Here is a 19,051-nt window from a genome sequence, read left to right as displayed (position 1 = left end):
AAGAGGGTACGCCTCTTCTCTGCGTAGGATTTCCAAAACTTCAAAAGGTGTAACAGCTGCAAAATGAAATGGCAATCTCCTCCAAGAAAAATAAGACTTCATTAATTCCCCTCTTTTATTGTTAGATCATCAGGAGAAACCCCCAAAAGGAAAAAAGTAATGAACAACTGAAAATAGATAAAGAAAGGTTGCCGGTTTGGCCACTTTACAGGAAAGAGAAGAAAGAACGGCAGGGCCAGGAGCAGCATCATCCACACCCACTGCCAGACCCTGCATTTATTCACTGGCATGACTTCTCCTGCTTCGCTCAACGCTACCATATACCTATATACTGCCGCAAGGGTGTTAAATTAAGCATTCCTACATAGAAAATAGAGGAAGGGTGCGAGGAATGAGGGGGGACAGAGAAATTAGGACCCCTAGGTTTGTAACAAGACACTTCAGGATTCATCAAGCTCAAGATACTGAGAGTGGGATGCAGCGAGGAGAGATGCTCCAATGCCTGATCCGTCGGTGGCAAGCTTGATGACAATAGAAGCTGCAGCCTCTTCTCCGATCATCTCTCTGAGCGTGGTTTCCAAGCAATTGCTAAATATAGTGTAATGCTCGTAAAGCCCACCGTCCATAGCAATCACCGTCCTCTGCATGTCACCTCCATCCCTTGCTGCACCACCGTCCCGCCCCTGCTTCTTCAAGATGCCCAGTATTCCGGCAGCAGCCAGACGGGCCCCACGTTTGGCGATGATGTCACAAACCTCGACAACCAGTTTTCTTGTTTTTAAGGAGGTATTAGATATCTGGAATTCAAAGAAAAGAACAAAGATTTGTAAAAGAACATCACATTCTGATGACATATGCTGTCAGGAAGAATTTATATTACACAGAAGTAAAGGTAACATACCCCTAAAATTTCTTTTAGTTTAGTCCCAACAACTCTGAGATCAGATGATGTGTCATGATGCATGGCTGACATGACTGGAGTCCTGCATATCTCAAGTCCCAATTTTGTTTGTGATAAGCCAATACCATAACAGCATGTGACATAAATATCCACTAAAATATACAACAAAAGATATTGCCACAATAACAAGGAAAGGTGGAGCAATTCTACCAACCAAAGGGTTCACTGTGAATTTTAAGAAATGGCAGAGTAACAACATAAGTTCAACCAACAGGCATAGTACCTTTCACAGTTCAGACTACACAAACAAATTTGTTGATTACTTTCTAGTGGCATGATCAAACTGATTCAATGCAAGGATTACCATGTGCACTTCCAAAAGAAAACAGACCACGACAAGGTATGTAGACAAATTTGGAACATGACAATATATACATAATACACACACACATACACAGTATATGTGCTGCATAGAGTGATACAAAACTTGTCAAGCCATTATATTTTCCATCTCTGCATCCAATTTTATATCCAAGAACAAAGCTCCAAACTTATGGTACCAAATTTGGGACTTTCAAGAAGAGATACTACATGTTAGAACATTAAACAAGAGCGATAAACTAGTCAGGAAAATAAAAAAAATAATCAGGAAAAATAAAAAAAAAATCATTCAAAGGGGGCAGGTCACAATCTACCGGTGCTGAAGGCTTTTCCTGGACAGGTTTTTGATCCAATCACTATTGCATTGTGCACATCGCAATATTTGTGCAAAGTCTCTAATCCAATAATGTGAGAAACATCCTTCTATCTCATGGAAACAACATTCTCGAAGACATGAGTGAATTTCTGTACCTTTCCTCCAGCAAAGAAACTCTGGGAAAGAAGCTCACTAGTACAGATGCAAATGTGGTGAACTGTGCTTAACTTCAGGTAGCCTGAGTTTGACCCGTCACTTCAAAGGGGAGCTCAAGCTCAAGCTTAGATATAAAGATTCGAGCTTGGCTCATTTCCAAGTTTAACAGGCTAAACAATTCTTTGTTGGGCCAAATCCAGAAGAAGTATACCTATTATTGAGAGCCTATGGTCTGTTCATACTTGAACAAGCTTGAGAGCCTGCCATCAAGTCGAACTGATTAGTTGAACATACATATACAACCATATATATGTATGTATCTATCTAGCTAGTTCTGCTATGTTGTCTGAAAGTCAAAATATATGGTGATTTATGATGCTACCTACATAATTGCTTTAACAGAGAACACACTAATCACTATACATGAACTCACAATGAATAAATCAACTTACTCGTATAGGTAACATGGTTTCTGACTACAATGTGTGATTATGCGATTATAACAGATGGACCTTATCATCACTGCTAAATTATAAGATCCTTGCCAACTATTTCCACATATACCATATAGCACGATAATACACGTAGTGTTTGCCCTAGCTTGTGCATTTACATCATATGTACAATAATGGATACATGTGCTGACCAAATCATATAACAAAAATTAACATGCCTGTTAAAAGTAAGTCCCTCAACTACAGTACTTCCAGATGAGAACCACCTATATCATGTCCCACACATCACAGGTAGGATTCCAGGAAGTTCTTAAATACACATCATCCAAAAAATGTGGCTTCCGAGACACCTAGACGCTGGAGCTTCTATTTAGGGAAACTAATTAAAAAAATCAGGATAACAAAACTAATTCCATTAGGTTCACTAAGGAACATTAGAATGTGGACCTGAAAAATTTTCAGAAAATTTGGTGCAAACAATACTACCAGTAGTAGATGAGTGTGCCCATGTGTGTAATTGCAAAACACTAATAGCAATTCTGTTGTCAATGCTGAAAATCAACATCTTTGGTCATCCCAAGCATTTTCGGTATCCGGTGGAGATCATTTTGCTCCTTGGCATTGTAACCTACCATTTTCGCACATGTATCTGATGTGGGAGGTAATATGAGCTGGGAATGCCGACAGATTGTAATAACACCCATCTCATCAAATTCTATCTGATACCAAATGATGGGCCCCATTTTATTACTGTATTTCCTCTCCAAGATGACAAAATGGGCCCTATATTTATTATTGCGTTTCCTCTCTGATCCCACTTCTTTTCTGAGCGCGACACCAACCCCACCCCCCTCCTCAAAACAAGGCCACCACCACCTTTCCTGCTCTAGTCGCCTCCAGAAGAACCTCCCAACCATGACCAAGACCATGACCCTGTCCTTTTTGGTGCTGGTGCTTCCAATAGCCATGGTAGATTTCAAAGGGGTCGAACTCCTCCACTCTGCCCTCCTGTGACTGCCTTCTTAAGCCTTACACCAAGGACTAGCTCATCGACATCCTCCTCGAAATCGCCAACCTCACCTGCATTCACACCATTGCCGACCATGACATATCCCATTGCAAGATCTTTGTCCACAGCCTTGGCTCGGTTGTCACAGGCAGGCTTTTGAGCCCCATTGCCTTGTCAAGACCGGAGTCCTTTCTTTGTTTCTGCTATATTTCCAGCATTGAACACATTGCTCTCCTAGACATATCATGTGATTTGCCTCTGCCAAAACTGCCACTTGCCATAGGAGTTATTTTCTATATCATGGACCAGGAAGTGGGTAAGGGAGTCGTCAAGAAGTGGCAAGAGAGTCAAGGTTCTATTGGGGTCTCACTACAGATAATCCGGCTCGTCTCCATTGTCCTTGTTTCTTTCATACAAAAATCCATGGACATCCCTTCTCAAATCCTTAAAAAACTGCATCTATAAACCTAAATCAAGACTCCACCAAAGATTTCATCAACACCAGGCTTCCAACTTTCCTTCCTTTCTTCATTCTTGTTCTTTTCTCTTTTTAATCTTTAATGTGTAGATGGAAAGACCCATTATCCAATTTAGCCTATAACACAAATGTCAAATTCCATAAATTGAGAAGTCTACTTCCCATTAACCTGCCTAGTAACCATAATTGTGCATTCCAATTCCTAACAAGGAAAGGGTCATAAAGGGGAAACTCCATTCGAGAAATAGAATCTTCTCATCAACCTAGTACTCATATGAATCAAACAATAATATCTAACTAAAATACCAATATGAGAAAGGATTAAAATCTGCATCTCTACTCCACAATTTAAAGTTCCACAATAAGAGTACAATGTCAAAAGAGGGTATGGGAGTCAGAGCCCCCTCCAACTCCACCACGGCTACCGACGACACCATTGGTCATGGTCTTTGATCATGGTTGGAGGCTTCTTTTGGAGGTGGGGGGAGGCGGGATCATAGTGGCTTGGGATGTTGGGAGGAGCGAGTCGTGGGGTCAGAGTCACTCTTGAGAAAGTGGTATCAGGAGGAAACACATTAATAAATATGGGACTTATTGTGTGGTATCAAAGGAGAAATATAAAAATAAAAGTGGGGCGTATTATGTGATATCAGGGAGAAGTAATGCTTTTACAAATGAGTGATATACACTTCATTGATTGTTCGCATTAGTGTAAGTGCACAAAAATGGTGGGTTATGATGCTAACAGGGCAAAATAATCTTTTCCATGTGTACAAAGACCGAAAGCTTTAAGGGAAAATCAAAGATGACCATTCACATAAAAGTGGGGTTGGGAGAGGGTCGATGTATGCAACCTTACTCCCATGTGCAGAGAGATTGTTTCTATATTTTGAACCCATAATCTCCAGTATCAATAGAGCAGCCTTACCATTGCGTCAGGACTCACCCTCCACATAATATTTCCCAATATATGTATCTTTAAAAGCTATAATATTGCAATAATCTAAGGCATCATTTAAGTGGACTCATTGACAACAACTAAGACTACGAAAAATGCATTGTAAGTGGGATTAAAACACCAACAAGTGCAAGCATATCAACATTTTTTCCTAAATTTTCCTTTGACATGCACCCCCATTACCCCCTGTCAAATGGGTCCTCCCACATGCTTGAGAGTAGGTTTAAACAAATATCTAACTGATGAATGTTTTACCTAGTTGGCCAGGGGACAACACAGTACTCAGATTAAGCTGCACTTGAGCAAGCACCTAAGAGGATTGTTTCGTAAATTTTAAAAAATTTCATATATATAAGAAGTTAGCTAGAAAATAGGAAATGATGCAAACACTTTCATTGACTAATCAATCTACTGCAATGTAACATGACATATCTACTAGTAATTTAATATTATTTTCAAATAAATTATTCAATAATTATAACTAATCATCTAAAGCAAATATGCTCAACAATTAAGTCAATGCATTAGGCAACTCTACTATATGATGAGTGATCAATTAGAAGTTAGAATTAAACAAATATTAAAGGTAGAACCTAATTGTAAATCATGACTAGGGGGTCTTTTATGTCCTGTATGCCAGGAACCATCTATGTTGAGTGACTGCCTTGTTGAACGATGACTACTAAAACCACAAAAGTGTTCAAAAAAACTTCTATCTATATAAGAATATACAAATCAAGGCCATGATTTTTTCCCCTTTAAAATCTCCTTTAATGCTCCCATCAAGGACTGGACTAGGAACAGGCCATTTATCCATCAAAAGTTGAAAAGATTTAACATACTTAAGCCAAAAAGATAGTATCCATTCATGATATAATACATGTGCATCCATAGGAAGGGAGCAATATTATATGCAGAGAAAAATGGAATCCTTTCATTAAAAAAATCTATAGATGCTTTATAGTAATAACTCGAGTCCTTTCACTATTTATTCCAAATCCACTCTCTATCTTTGTCTTCTCTCTCTATGCATGCACATCTTCATGCACACGAATGACCACTAAATATAAATAACAATGTTCTTTTACACAAAATAACATTGCCTTGTAATGATATCTAATAAATAATCCCCATATATGCCTCCTCTTCATCGAGTCATCAACTTGCATAACACCTCAATTTGTGGACTAGTTTCCACAGTCATAGATCCATGGCTCCTGGCCCCTAAGCACTCAAAGATCTCAACCAATAGAAAAGCTATAAAGAGATTGTTCCTTCTAGTGCATTTGCAGAAACCTACGGTTCAAGATCCATGAAATGATATCATTTGGTAAAAGAAGCATGCTCTCAATCTCATCGGAGAATGTCTCTAGCAAAGATAACACTAGAAATCAAAATTAATTGGGCGAAAACTGAAAGTATATAAACAATATTGAGTCAGATTGTTTGGCCTTGATACCTATTAATAAGCTTAACAAGATAGAACATGATATAGTTTCCAAGAGAAATAACAAATCTATAATGACACATTGCAAGTTTTTAGATAATCCCTATCTATGCCCAAATCCAAATAGTATTCCTAATTTCCAGACCATCTAAATTCAACTGGCCAAACTATATCCATACAAAATAATTGATCAATTTTATTATTGGATATTCATTTGTTATATAATATTTCCTTAGGTTGTTTGAAGCCAATTCAGAAGGCTTTTTTACTATGCTTCGTAAGCCAATGAAATTGGGAGGTTTGAAATATCCAAAATAGTTTAACATGAATTTTTGATCTTTAGTCTTCAAGACAGCACTGAGATTCACATTAGTGGAAAAGAATGGATAGGTCTTTTATTCAAGCCCCACGACACTATGACCAGGCCACCAAAGCAGCATGCATGCAAAAAATTGTAGGGCCTCTTTCTAAATACCTAGATAAAGAACTGAATAAAAGAACAAAAGAAATAATCAGATGAGACAGTAAATAGTTCCAAACAAGACAAGTTGAACCGAGGCTAGTTGCCAATATTCCATTCATCACCAATACCAAAGACATGTGTTCATTATCATCTCAAAGCCAGTCAGATCATTGGCTCTTCAAATATGAGTGTGCCTGTGTTAAAACCGAATCTCGTAAGGTTTTTGATCTAATTCCGGGACCTGAACCCAACCAAATAACTCATCGATACGGCATACAAGATCCAGACCTAATACTTCAGGTATGTTCTGGATCAGATTAGCAAGTGATATGCTTCCAATGCCACCCTTAGTTGCCTACAAGCGCATTTGATATGGACAAGAAGAAAAATCAGGCAGAAACAAGCATTTTTCTATCAGATATTATTAAGAATACGAAACTAGACTTGACTATGCTTTAGGATGCATTTCACTATAATCTAACTTCCAGTGATAATCAACACTACTTGCTTAAATGATAGTATGCAAAATAGAATAGTATTATAAAAGTAGCCATTGACAAATGAAAGCATACCGTAGTATAAATTGAATTTCAAGTTTTGGTGGAACGCTGTCTCCAAACAAGGCAGCTTCTTCAGCCATCTTCAACAGGACTCTTCGTACAAGTTCTCCCAAGTACATTCCTGAGATTAACTTCTCAAAGATCTGGGGATAACAAAATAAGTTACATATAAATCTGAACAACCAACAACTTTTTTACACTCCTCAAAGAAAAGGATGAAGAAATTACCTGTTCACCACTATTCAGACTTTCAAGATCTAATGCTTGATCATATTCTGTAATAGGAAGATGAGACGACTTGAAATTTCCCCATTCCATGTTGATAACCTACAGGACAATGCACATGCCTCACATATGGTTGACAACACAAACATTCCTTGGCCCATTTATATGAGGCACATAGATTCTTTCTTGCTATTAGTTTAATCAGAAGCTTAACATTACTCAAATTTTTATTTTTTCAATGACCTCTCATACTTGCCTTCCACAAGTAGTTTCAAAATGACAAAGGAAACATGCAACAGAAATTTTGCTAACCATCTCTCCTGATTTTGGTAAAAGTCCATGCCATTTGGGAATTGCATGTGCATGCTCTACATATGCTGCATTTGTTCCAGTACCCAGTATGACAGCAGCAACCACATCATTATCATGGTACCTGCCCCCTGCTAATGTCCCGATTGTGTCGTTTACCTAAAATAAAACCATCAGCTGTGTCCCAAATTTGCACTATCTTCACCTTTCAGATGAAAAAAGAAGCCAACAAATTGAAGAATACTTTTTCACGTTTTGAGAATACCCAAAAAGAAAAGAGAGAAGAAAAAAAATGCCTCGGTTCAAAAGCTTATCATTGTAAAATTTAAAGGCAGTAACATACCAGTGCTGAAACTCGCATATCAAGGCCTTGCCCTTCCATGGCCTTGGTCAACTCAGCCACCACATCTTCCCCAACCTGGCTTTGGAAGAATATGGAAAAGGTCCAGTCAAAACATATTATGGTCTAAAAGAAAGTTCAGCAAAAAATGATAATATCTGAACCATCTGCTCAATTGGTTGTGGGGCTATATGAACCTTGCTATCTTTGATACAAATTAAATGAAATATTTAAGCTTTACAGAGAGGTGCTCTTCATTGACATGATCTGTAATACCTTCGGGACACTCCTAAGAAAAGAACTGGCATGGAATATGGACTATTGTCATAAACTACTCCTAAGGAGATGGCATACATCACACCAGGGCACAACCAATAAGCTCAGGAGAAAGATCATTTTAATAGTAATGAAAACTAACTATTCAAAAGTGATTATATGTAAGGCATATTGTATCATTTCTACTCTATATCTCATTGAATGATTATTAAATAAAAAATTGTTAATAAACTAATTTGCCTTACAATCAAGTAAAAGCAATAAAAAGTAACCTCAAAAAAACATTACATAACACGAAGGTTTACCTTTGAACTATATATTCCTACACAGAACCAAAATCTTAACCAATAGATATTTAAATGCAGTGCTGTCTGTAGTAAGCACAGCAACTTGAATGTCAATACCAACTAAAAGAAAAACCTGACATAACATCAGCAAAGCCGACAATGAAATGTAAAGCAATAAAGAAAGTGCAGATTGCAGAGGTCTCAAATACACATAGTAAAAATGAAAATTCTGATGAGAAAGTGTAGCAAAATTTCAAAGTGCTAGAAAAACTAACATAGCTGAGGAAGAAATAGAAAAAGTGACTAGACAAAGAGTAAGCATAGAACAAACTGAAATGCTGAGGAGCGCTTGGGGCAAAATTTTGAATACAAGAAAATTAGTAAACGGTGTTGGACTATTTTTTCAAAAAGTGGAGAAAAACTTAATAATACTCATTAACCACATCTTATATGAGATGACTCTTGTTGATGACTGTCAACTAGAAAAGAAAACAAAGAGTATATGTTCACAATCGAGAATGCGTAAGAAATTGCACTTCATGATTATGGTATGTATAAGAAATAATGAAATGAAACTACAATGAAGAAATAACTGTGAGCAACATGAAGGTTGAGAAAGATCAAATAGGCTCAAAAATTTGTTGTAAGGTGTCAAAAGAATGTGAGAAATCCTGTTTGCCAGAGGAAGATGTCGTAACCTCCAAAATGACCGAACAACAAACAACTCCTTAAAATCCAAATCCAGGAATATGATTTTTTGATAAGATTATAGTATTGTATATCCCATGCATGGACCCTGATAAACCAGTAGCATTAGCCATATTCATGAACCTTCTCGACTAGCTGCATGTAAATCATAAGATAACAAAACTAAATCATAATGTCATTTAGTTCAAACAGGAAAAGAGAAACCAGAATGTACCGTGCCATCAATGGAAAAACCCTTCGTCCACTTAATAAGAGTGCCTGATGAGATCGAAGTCTGGTTCACTGGGAAAGAGAAAGTAAAACCAAGTTCTCGCTGCCTACCCGCAGGAAGGTGAAATTCTTCACCTTCTGAAGCAACAAACTTTGCTAATTCTGCAGCAATGAAGTCAAATAGTTCCTGAAAGCAGAATTGAAATTAACCAAGCTTAGAAGCAGACTTAAATATTTCAGAATAAAGAAGAGTCAAACACACAACACCAGGCTCTTCACTTACATTGGAGCTTCCAACCATCAAACTAGGTGGAATGGAAACTTCTTCAACTTCTTGCTTGACAACATGGCCTTCCTTTCCTCCCAATTGTACGCGTAGCACACGGAAGTTGGTTCCCCCAAGGTCCAATGCATAAAACAATCCTGTCTCATCCCTGTGAAAATACAACATTTTAAATATTTGATAAAAAAATGGTTCACATTATTTTAGCAACACATCCATGATATTAGTTTTGTACAGGCATGTTTGATTCAGCGGTGAGCAATCATTAATGCAATCTACTAGCTAAAAGAAACAGCTAGCACATGTTTGTGACATACATGCACATGCATGTATACATATATAGATCTTACAAATATCACTTCTGACATAAAATCAAGTGTTCAACTCTGCTACAGTCCGCAATTTGCTTAGCTTTACATCCGTCCCAAGGTATCATTTCCAATACATCTGTTGGGCAGGCTCGTACACATTGAGTACACCCTATACATGTATCATAAATTTTTACTGAATGTGACATTGGATCTATAAATTCCAGTTTTGAGGATAAAAAATTTACTCTCCTCATTGCCTTCTTCCTGCCATTATCTCCTCTGCAAGGACATTTATTTTCATGGAAGGAAGTATTTTTGGAAGCAGCTTGTGGTAAGAGGCACAACCTACGCATCCAAAAGAAACCAACATTTCTGACATTATTGGCATAAAAATTATCCATTCTCTTGGTTTAGGGTGGCAGCAAACCAAATTATAGGTCATCTGTGCAGATGCATTTATATGATATAAAGACCAGCATAAAAACAACTAGGAATGCATGTGTTCAAAATGAAGAAAAAGGAAGCCTCCAACTCACCCCCACTCCACATGCTAAAGCAATATTGATCTCTTTATTTTCATCTCACCATATATGCGATACACAGGCATTTATCAGGGACCTTCAAACACACCCTCTATTTAAATAAGTACTGGCCTCACATTTAAGCATCTTAAACTAACATTCATCAGGGATTATACTAGCATACCCAGTGTAAACCATAGAACACTATACTTCCTAATAATGAGCCAAAAAGAGGTTTCACATAGAAGAACATAAGAACATGAGATAATTCGAGAAATCTCTCATGTAAGCCAGCTGGAAACAAAAGAACAATAATTGATTCAAGCACAATCTCAGAATCATCTTAGGTTGAAATCGGAACAAGGTTCAAGTCAATTGTGTGTCCTATTATCTTGGGCTCAGACATAGGCTCAAAATCTTTATAGTTTTTATCAACATCCATCAGAGCTTACAAGGGTTTAGGACCTTTAGGTAACCAAAATGAGAAGCCAAAGCTTGCCAACACAACATAAAATCGAGGCATAAGTTGCATAGAACTTTGGGAGGTCTGAATGGTACATTAAGATATAAATCTGATAATCTTTCCTCTAGGCACTTCCCCTTAATATGTAGATTAACTTGGGATTGTCAAGGGCCATTTTTCCCCCACTTAAGTGGCCCCCACATAAATAAATAACTTAATGCATTAATAAAGATTTACTCAGAAAATCATGTTTGACTCCTCTTTTTGCTTTTTATTTGTTTTCTAAAATGAAAGTCCTATTACAGGTCCAACATGTAGAAGACTTCATTAGAAACCATTTTCTTTATCCATCTTACAACCTAACACTGCTCTTTCCTTATATAGATATTAATCTGCTAAACTAACAGCGACAATTCCATTAAACATGTCACAACCTAGCAACTCTGGTACAATCTTACATAGATACAGATAACAGAATTCTACTCTTGCATAAAATCCAAAACCCCACGCAAACCCCAAATAGAAGGGCTTAGCCTAGTATAACTTCTTTTCATAATTGAAAGGAAGATATTTGGCATCAGTTCACCACAAACATAACCTTAATAATACAAACTGAATACACCTTACATCATATACCTCTTGGATATAAACATATGGCTAACTACCCATCATGCATAGGACTACCATTAGTTCATATTCTTCCAAGGTACTAACATATGAACGAGGAAAGATCTTCATTTGTCGATCCATATAAATACTTGATGCACAACTATTCAACCTTTAATATCAGATGATTCATATCCATTCAACAGTACAAATATTGAAGAAGGCCAACTTATCTCCTCAGAGTATGTCATGTATTGCTGTAGAGATGAGCTAGACTAATGGCAATATGGCATATTTATAGATGATAAAGCAAAAATAGACATTCAAGTCAGATTATAAAACAACTTCCAGTTTCATTGATCTCAAATTATCATAATATGAATACCTAATAGGGATGATGCAACTTTGATATACACAACCAGAAAATGGTTCAACTTAACCATAACTTGGACCAGGATAGAACAATATGTAATTCAGGTTTGAGTTGGCAAACTTCAATCCGATTTCAGGTTAAGCCAAGACTATGATAAAATCTTCACCAACTCAATCTGATCTGCCATGTTTGTAATAAATGCTTTGCCAACTGAAGTTTGTTTGCCCATTTTTGAAATTTAATCAGAACTACAAGCTGTACTGTTGTTAATCGCATATGGTCACAATAAAATCTCAGCATGAATGGCAGTTACAGGCATGATACAATCAGTCAATGCATCAGATTAGGTTAGGTCAGCATAGTTTACTGATCACTTAGGACTGAATTAGCCTAAAACTCATTTGACCTACCTGACTTACACACTAGGCCTTTATATTGTTTAGAAATTATTAAAAAGACTAGAGAGCATACAAATCAGGAAAAAGAAAAACTACTATTACCAAGCAATCACTTTTACTTGAGATGTTGTTCCCAAGATTAGACTAAGATTGGGGCATTTCCAGTGGTTGTAAAGAACAAAATGAGTGAGATGCAGGTAAAAGCAGACATAGTAGACATATATGACTTGTGTGTTAAACATGACAGCATGAGTTAAGGTGCTCAAGTAAACTATAAGCAAACACCTAACCGACAAGCCTTAGCCCATCTATGAAGGCTACTTTTGGATTCAGGCATAACCTGCTAAATGTGTTATGATAGACTCTTGGCAAGAAGATCAACTCTCTAAAATGATTCTGAAGTTTCAAGACTTAAAGGAAAATTTTACATGATAATAATAATATGGTACACGTTTATGTCTTAGAATGTAATAGAAATAAGTACATTGGGATGGATGTATAGTAAAATTATGAACAATAGAGTGGGAAATGAGTATATTAAAACTTAAAAGAGATATAATAATGTTGCAAATTAAGCACAAACTGATGGAGAATTTATTAGGATGACACAAGCGATCTACTATGACGATCTCAGGGTTTCTAAAAAAGAGGTATACTTTAATATACTATAAATTAGGGGTAAAAATTTATGACCCAACCCGTCAACCCGACCCGCTTTAAGGGTTTGACATAAACGAATTTAGGTCGTAAGTGAGTCAACCCATCTAAATTTGTTTATTAAATGGGTTAGGTTCAAGTTTAAACGTTTGACCCATTTAACCTGTTTTGACCAGTTTAATAATTGGTCGGATTATAACCCGACCTGTTTAATCTGTTTAAATCTTGTTTAACCTATTTGAAACCTACTTAACCTGTTTCTGACCTGTTTAATCCGACCACTTAGCCTGTTTAACCTGTTTAACCTGTTTAAATCCATTTAACTTGTTAAAAACCCGTCTAACCCATTTAATCTGTTTATTAAATGGGTTATGTCGGGTCGGATTATCTGTTTAATAAACATGTCAGATTCAGATTTGAAATTTTAACTTGTTTAATAAACATGTCGAATCTGGGTTGATGAATTTTGATCCAATCCGCATCGAACCCAACCCATATCTGACCCGACCTGATCCGATTGCTACCCGTACTATAAATGATGTAAGAAAAAGAGAGAACCTAACATAACATGAATGGAAGGTGTCAAAAAGAATATGAAAAAGCTTGAAATAACATCCTGCATAGGAATACGCTTGGAAAATGAGAATCCATAAAGCCAGCTCCAAATAGTTGGGCACAAGGCTTCACTGTTATGGTTATGTGTAGGATCAAGCGCTTACTATTACACCAAAAGCAATTGCTGTTAGTGAAGGTGCTACTTTATTTCCTTAAGCCAAGGCTGACCACTGCAGGACATCCCCCACGGCTATCAACGGCAGCGCAGAGCCCCATACCAAGCGACAGGTGGACAGGAGGGGCTTCGCAATACGCTACATAAGCGCATCGGCAGGCTGGGCGGTCAAGCCCGATGCCACCACGTGGCCCCCATAAGCCACATGGTGCCAACGAACCACAAGGGGGCAATTGGGCTCAGATTATTCCACTCGGAAAAATCCCAACAATCCCCCCCCCAAACGACATCATGGGGGTTCGAACCTACAACCTCACTCTAATACCACTTGTTGGATCAAGCGCTTACTATTACACCAAAAGCAATTGCTGTTAGTGAAGGCGTTACTTTATTTTCTTAAGCCAAGGCTGACCACTGGAGGACACCTCCCACGGCTATCAACGGTAGCGCAGAGCCCCGTACTAAGCGATAGGTGGATAGGAGAGACTTCGCAATACGCCACGTAAGCGCATCGGCAGGCTGGGCGGTCAAGCCCGATGCCACTATGTGGCCCCCGTAAGCCACATGGCGCCAGCGAACCACAAGGGGGCGATTGGGCTCAGATTATTCCACTCAGAAACATCCCAACATTATGGCTGTTATTGAAGAAGATGGCTTGCAATGTAAAACTAGCATGCCATTTTGGCAAGTATGGAGAACCATATTGCTGATTATGAAGTTTAAGATTGTGGAATTAAGGTGTTATTGCTCTAAATTATCCTAGACATGAAAGAGTCTAAATGAAGAGAAAGAAACACAATTTGATTTGAGGAATTAATTCATCCCTTATAACATTTTATAAGCCAACAGACCAGATCAATATTAAAACATTTAAACAATAAACCCCTTGTATGAGAAGAAAAAAGTTTTATTGAGAGAAAAAAGAAATTATTTGCAAAAATAATAGTAAAAGCATGTAAAGCATCATTCTTTTGTTATATGGCATGCCCCTTTCCCTCATAAAACGACAAATTTTCTACAGCATTATGGGACATTTACTTCAAGCATCAAAGGTCAGTTGCAAAATATTATCAACAGGATGTAGAAGTGGTGATGATGGTAAGGTCTAAAGCAGAGAACATGTGTGAAGCCATTGTTTGTAGACCTGACAACTTAGCACAAGATTTGTAGTTTAAAGAAACTCATAGTTACCAAAAAAAATGAAGCTCACCAGATTGAGGTTTTAGGTGAAAGCATTTAGTCTTGGTGCCACTGTCTACCTATATTTATAATGCATCTATTAATTGACTCTAGATATTTTTTCTGTCATACTAACTCAGCAACTATTTGTATAAGTGTGATCCACGGTCTCTAAACAAAATTCTAAGTTGATAAGATTTTGTTCCATATCCAGCGACCGAATTAAAAGGCCATGATTAATACGCCTTGGTAACTGTCCAAAAGAATTAGATGTTATAAACCACGAGCTAATCATAAAGCTAACTGCATAAACCAAAGGTTAGATAAAATAAACAAAGAAAATTAACAACAATCCTACTGCATAAAATCCTAAAGTACATCAAAGTTCAAGAACTATTTTCCCACCAGCCAAATTTGGATTATAGCCAACAACCAAGAGATATCCTTGCAATAGAATTGCTTCCATCTATTATTGACATATGAAATAACCCATAACCAGGGAAGAAAAAGAGCGACATGACAACCAGATAATTTCACTTGATATTCAAAGAGAAGATAAAACGCATATTTTTATGATTACCAATTCACGACTGGCTGCAAATATAAAATTTATTCTACTCAAAGAGGGGAAATGCACCTTGCAAAACTTTAAGTTAGTTGCCGACTGTGGTAATGTGAAAACAGTTTGTTTCTTTTTGTTTCTTATTGAAAAGGAGTACAACACCCCTCATCTACACCATCACAGAACCCATGCCCATGATATCATACAAAACAAGGGCCATCAAGCCGGAGGAAAATTAGAGTTCCAGATCCAGCAAACGTTTTCAGGAACAAGAAAAGCAAAGAAAGAGATTCATGGAAAAGGGACAAAAAATAATCAAAGTAGGGACTCCATTGAAAAGGAACGGAAAATCATCAAAGTAGGGACTCCAAAATAAAAAGATGAATTTTGACAGAAGAAACCAAAACGAAAAGAAATCCACGTGGGGAACATTCTTTAAGCTACACCAATAAACAACCACAAGAAAGGAAAAAGAAACATCCACAGCATACAAAGAAAAATCTTTTCAATACTAAGAACGAATACTAAAAAAAATCATCAAACAATCTTTACATACATGAAGATGGGAATGAGTGGTAAAAACGAATTAAGACACCCAAACCCAAAAAGAAAAAAGAAGAAAAAGAAGGCTTAAAAAGAGAAAAAAAATGTAGTGTTCATGAGAAAGGAAAAATTGGGGGAAGAGCAACGTAAAGCATATCTTCTTGACTGGTAATTCTAGAACATCTTTTTTTTTAAGAAAACCTTCCGTTTCACATATCAACCCAAGAAACAGGAAAAAAAAACTACGCGAGAAAAAAAATACTATATATTCAAAATCAAAATTTAAAATTAAAACTACGTTAAAATCCACATTCATAAGACACTATTAAAAATTTATTTAAATCAAAAGAAAACAAACTTCCGACTAATATCACATTTAAGTAATGGTAAGAGGAAGAGTATCTCAAGAATCAAACTCATAGCCCGAGCGGATTTAATCATGGCACCCACTATAATATGCACATCCGTAATAAAAAAAGAATAGGTGGGCAAAGAAACGATAGCCCGTACCCGGTGGGGAGGTTATCGACGTAGCTGATGAGCATCTTGAGATTGCTCCCGCCCTCCGACGCAAGCCCGGCGTGCATCTCCACCGTCATCGCATCCGCCACCTGCCTCAGCTTCCCGATCGGCGTGGCGCACTTCTCCTCCAGTTCCTTCAGTATCGCCACCGCCCGCGCCCACCGCCCGGAGCTCTGCATCCTGTGCCGCACCACCAGCACCGCCACTGCACATGCTGCCGCCGCGCACATAACCGTCGCTCCCACCGCCACCTTCCCCATCCTCGCCTCTCCCCAAAATCCCTCCAAAAACAAAGAAAGCAAGAAAATCTTAAGTAGAGTGCTAACCAGATCTACCAAGACCCTAGCTTCCCACACGATCCAAGAAATTAGGGCCTCGAATTCTCTCTTCTGCTTTCTTCTCCTCCCCCCTGTCTACTTTCTTGAACGGATGAAGACGAGAAACCCCCGTCGGCTTGGAGCTCTTTGCTTCTGTTCTTGAGGTTCGAAATTCCTTCTTTCCACCGCCGATCGCCGATGATCAGAGAGGGAGAGGGATCGCCGGAGCCTCTGAGATCAAATGGAGATGTGGAGATTCAGAGGAGGAGGGATTTAGAGTAGGGGGATCGAGAGATCCGGCGCCGTGGGGTTTGGGAGTGAGGGAGAGGGAGAGAGAGAAAGAGAGAGAGAGAGAGAGAGAGGGAGGAAGATATCTCCGAGCCGTGATTCCGACCCTTTGGGATCGCGACGATTTGAACGAGAGAGAGCCCTTCGGAGGGGAAGCAAGAACTCATCCAAGATCGTCGAACCCCGCTCCAGTTTATTACATAGGAAGCATGTACTTCCGGAAATTTTTCTTCAAGTGCTTTATTAGAATGCCCATGATTTTTGAACAAATGGGGAAGGTTGTCACCCACTTGATTTGATACGAGAAATCCAACGGTTACAATTTCACACGGACCACGAAATAATCATCGCAATTTGGTCATCAGACGCTTCCCCGGGGGCCGAGGGGCGGTCTGATAGTTACGCAATAAGGTATGGGTGTTTTAGTAATTATGATCGGATACGACGACAAAACGCGGAGGATGATTGAGGAGTCAACTCGTTTCCTGGGAATAGCGGTAGGGCATCGGCCATCGGTGCCCCGCAGACGAGACCTGAGCCTTGCTTGCCACGTGTATGTTACTATTTGTGAGATCCACGTGGCGAGGATCTAGTAGTTACGATGAGACGAGCGTCCAAGGAAGTGGAAACTCAAAACAGAAGTAGAAACCGCCTGCATTGCCAAGGATAGAGAGTGACGAAAAACTCCTTACATGATAACTGTAACAAACTTCTAGCCTTATAAGCGAGCGTTAATGGCATGCGTTATTCTGGGTCCATGTGACGTTTATCCTGACATATGAGAAGGATAAGGTTGATACCGTAACCAAAAAAAGGGGAAAGGACAGCGGTTTATTAAATTCCTCTGCTTTTTTGTAATTAATTCCCCTGTTTTTTTTTCATTGGCAGGCACCGTATTTGGCAAAATACAAGGCCCAGCGGATAAGGTTTATATTGTACCAGATAAGATTTATATTGCACCAAAAATATATAAAAAAGGACACGATCGATAACCGGTTTATTACATTCCTCCCGTTTTTTAAATTTGCAAGCACAATCCCAGGAAAAATTCAAGGCCCAGCACTATTACCGATTTCGTTCTGAGCCAGACTTGGCTACTTGTGAATGTCTCGTACCCTGCAAAGCAATACACTGTCATTTGGAAAACGAGATGGGCCACGAAGCAATACACTGTACTAATTTTCAGCACCCACTGAAGTTTTCCGGGGACGAGCGATGAGCGGCAGATGATGGAGTTTATTATTTCAACGTGTGGTCCAGTTGATGGGAATCTGGGAGAGCACGGTCCGAAGAAACAAAAATATATGGGCGGTCGATTCGCGAACGGGCCCCAACCGTGGGCCAGCCAAGCGGTATCAACGAGCCGAAACCGTTCTTGCTTCGCGGACTTAAAAAAAAAATATGAAAAAAAGGAAAATTGGGGTTGAAGGGTGTGTTTTTTTAAACCTTTCTATTTTTCAAAGCTTATGTTACAGATGCAAGCTTCTTCCTTGATCTTGAATTATCTAAGAAAAATATTACATTGCAAAGTCACACTTTGCTGTATCATGTGGTGCTTCTCTACTTGCCTGGCTCTGATGATGGCACCCTACATGTTATTTAAAACGAGGCCCAAACAAGTATTAACCCATGTAAAAGAACCATATGGTATTTTATATGTAGCATTGTTCTGTGTTTTAAGGGTATTTCAAGGGGAGGTGTTGCTAGTTTAACAATACAGCTCCTAAATTGTGCAAGTAGCTTGTCTTTGTTTAGAATTTATCAAGTTAGCCAGGTTAAGCATATAAATTTAGTCTAATTTATGTAATTAGTTACTTCA

General features: G+C 38.3%; 1 protein-coding gene across 1 annotated transcript; it reads right to left on the bottom strand.

Annotated features, from left to right (window-relative positions):
• Positions 1 to 77: 77 nt before the first annotated feature.
• On the bottom strand, positions 78 to 17,499 carry LOC103698392 (hexokinase-2-like). The gene is made up of 9 exons (XM_039125382.2): positions 16,616 to 17,499; positions 9,763 to 9,913; positions 9,484 to 9,666; positions 8,002 to 8,076; positions 7,662 to 7,817; positions 7,353 to 7,451; positions 7,137 to 7,267; positions 902 to 983; positions 78 to 797 (listed from the first exon to the last, which is right to left on the bottom strand). Exons 1-9 carry the CDS (start codon positions 16,885 to 16,887, stop codon positions 441 to 443), a joined length of 1,506 nt encoding a protein of 501 aa, XP_038981310.1. The 5' UTR covers positions 16,888 to 17,499; the 3' UTR covers positions 78 to 440.
• Positions 17,500 to 19,051: the final 1,552 nt, after the last annotated feature.

Source organism: Phoenix dactylifera, chromosome 1, assembly GCF_051530095.1.
Source record: "Phoenix dactylifera cultivar Ajwa chromosome 1, Ajwa_hap1_PhDact_Kaust_v1.1, whole genome shotgun sequence".
NCBI lineage: Eukaryota > Viridiplantae > Streptophyta > Magnoliopsida > Arecales > Arecaceae > Phoenix > Phoenix dactylifera.
Note: the sequence above shows the minus strand (reverse complement) of the source record. Positions and strands in the feature narration are given on the sequence as shown.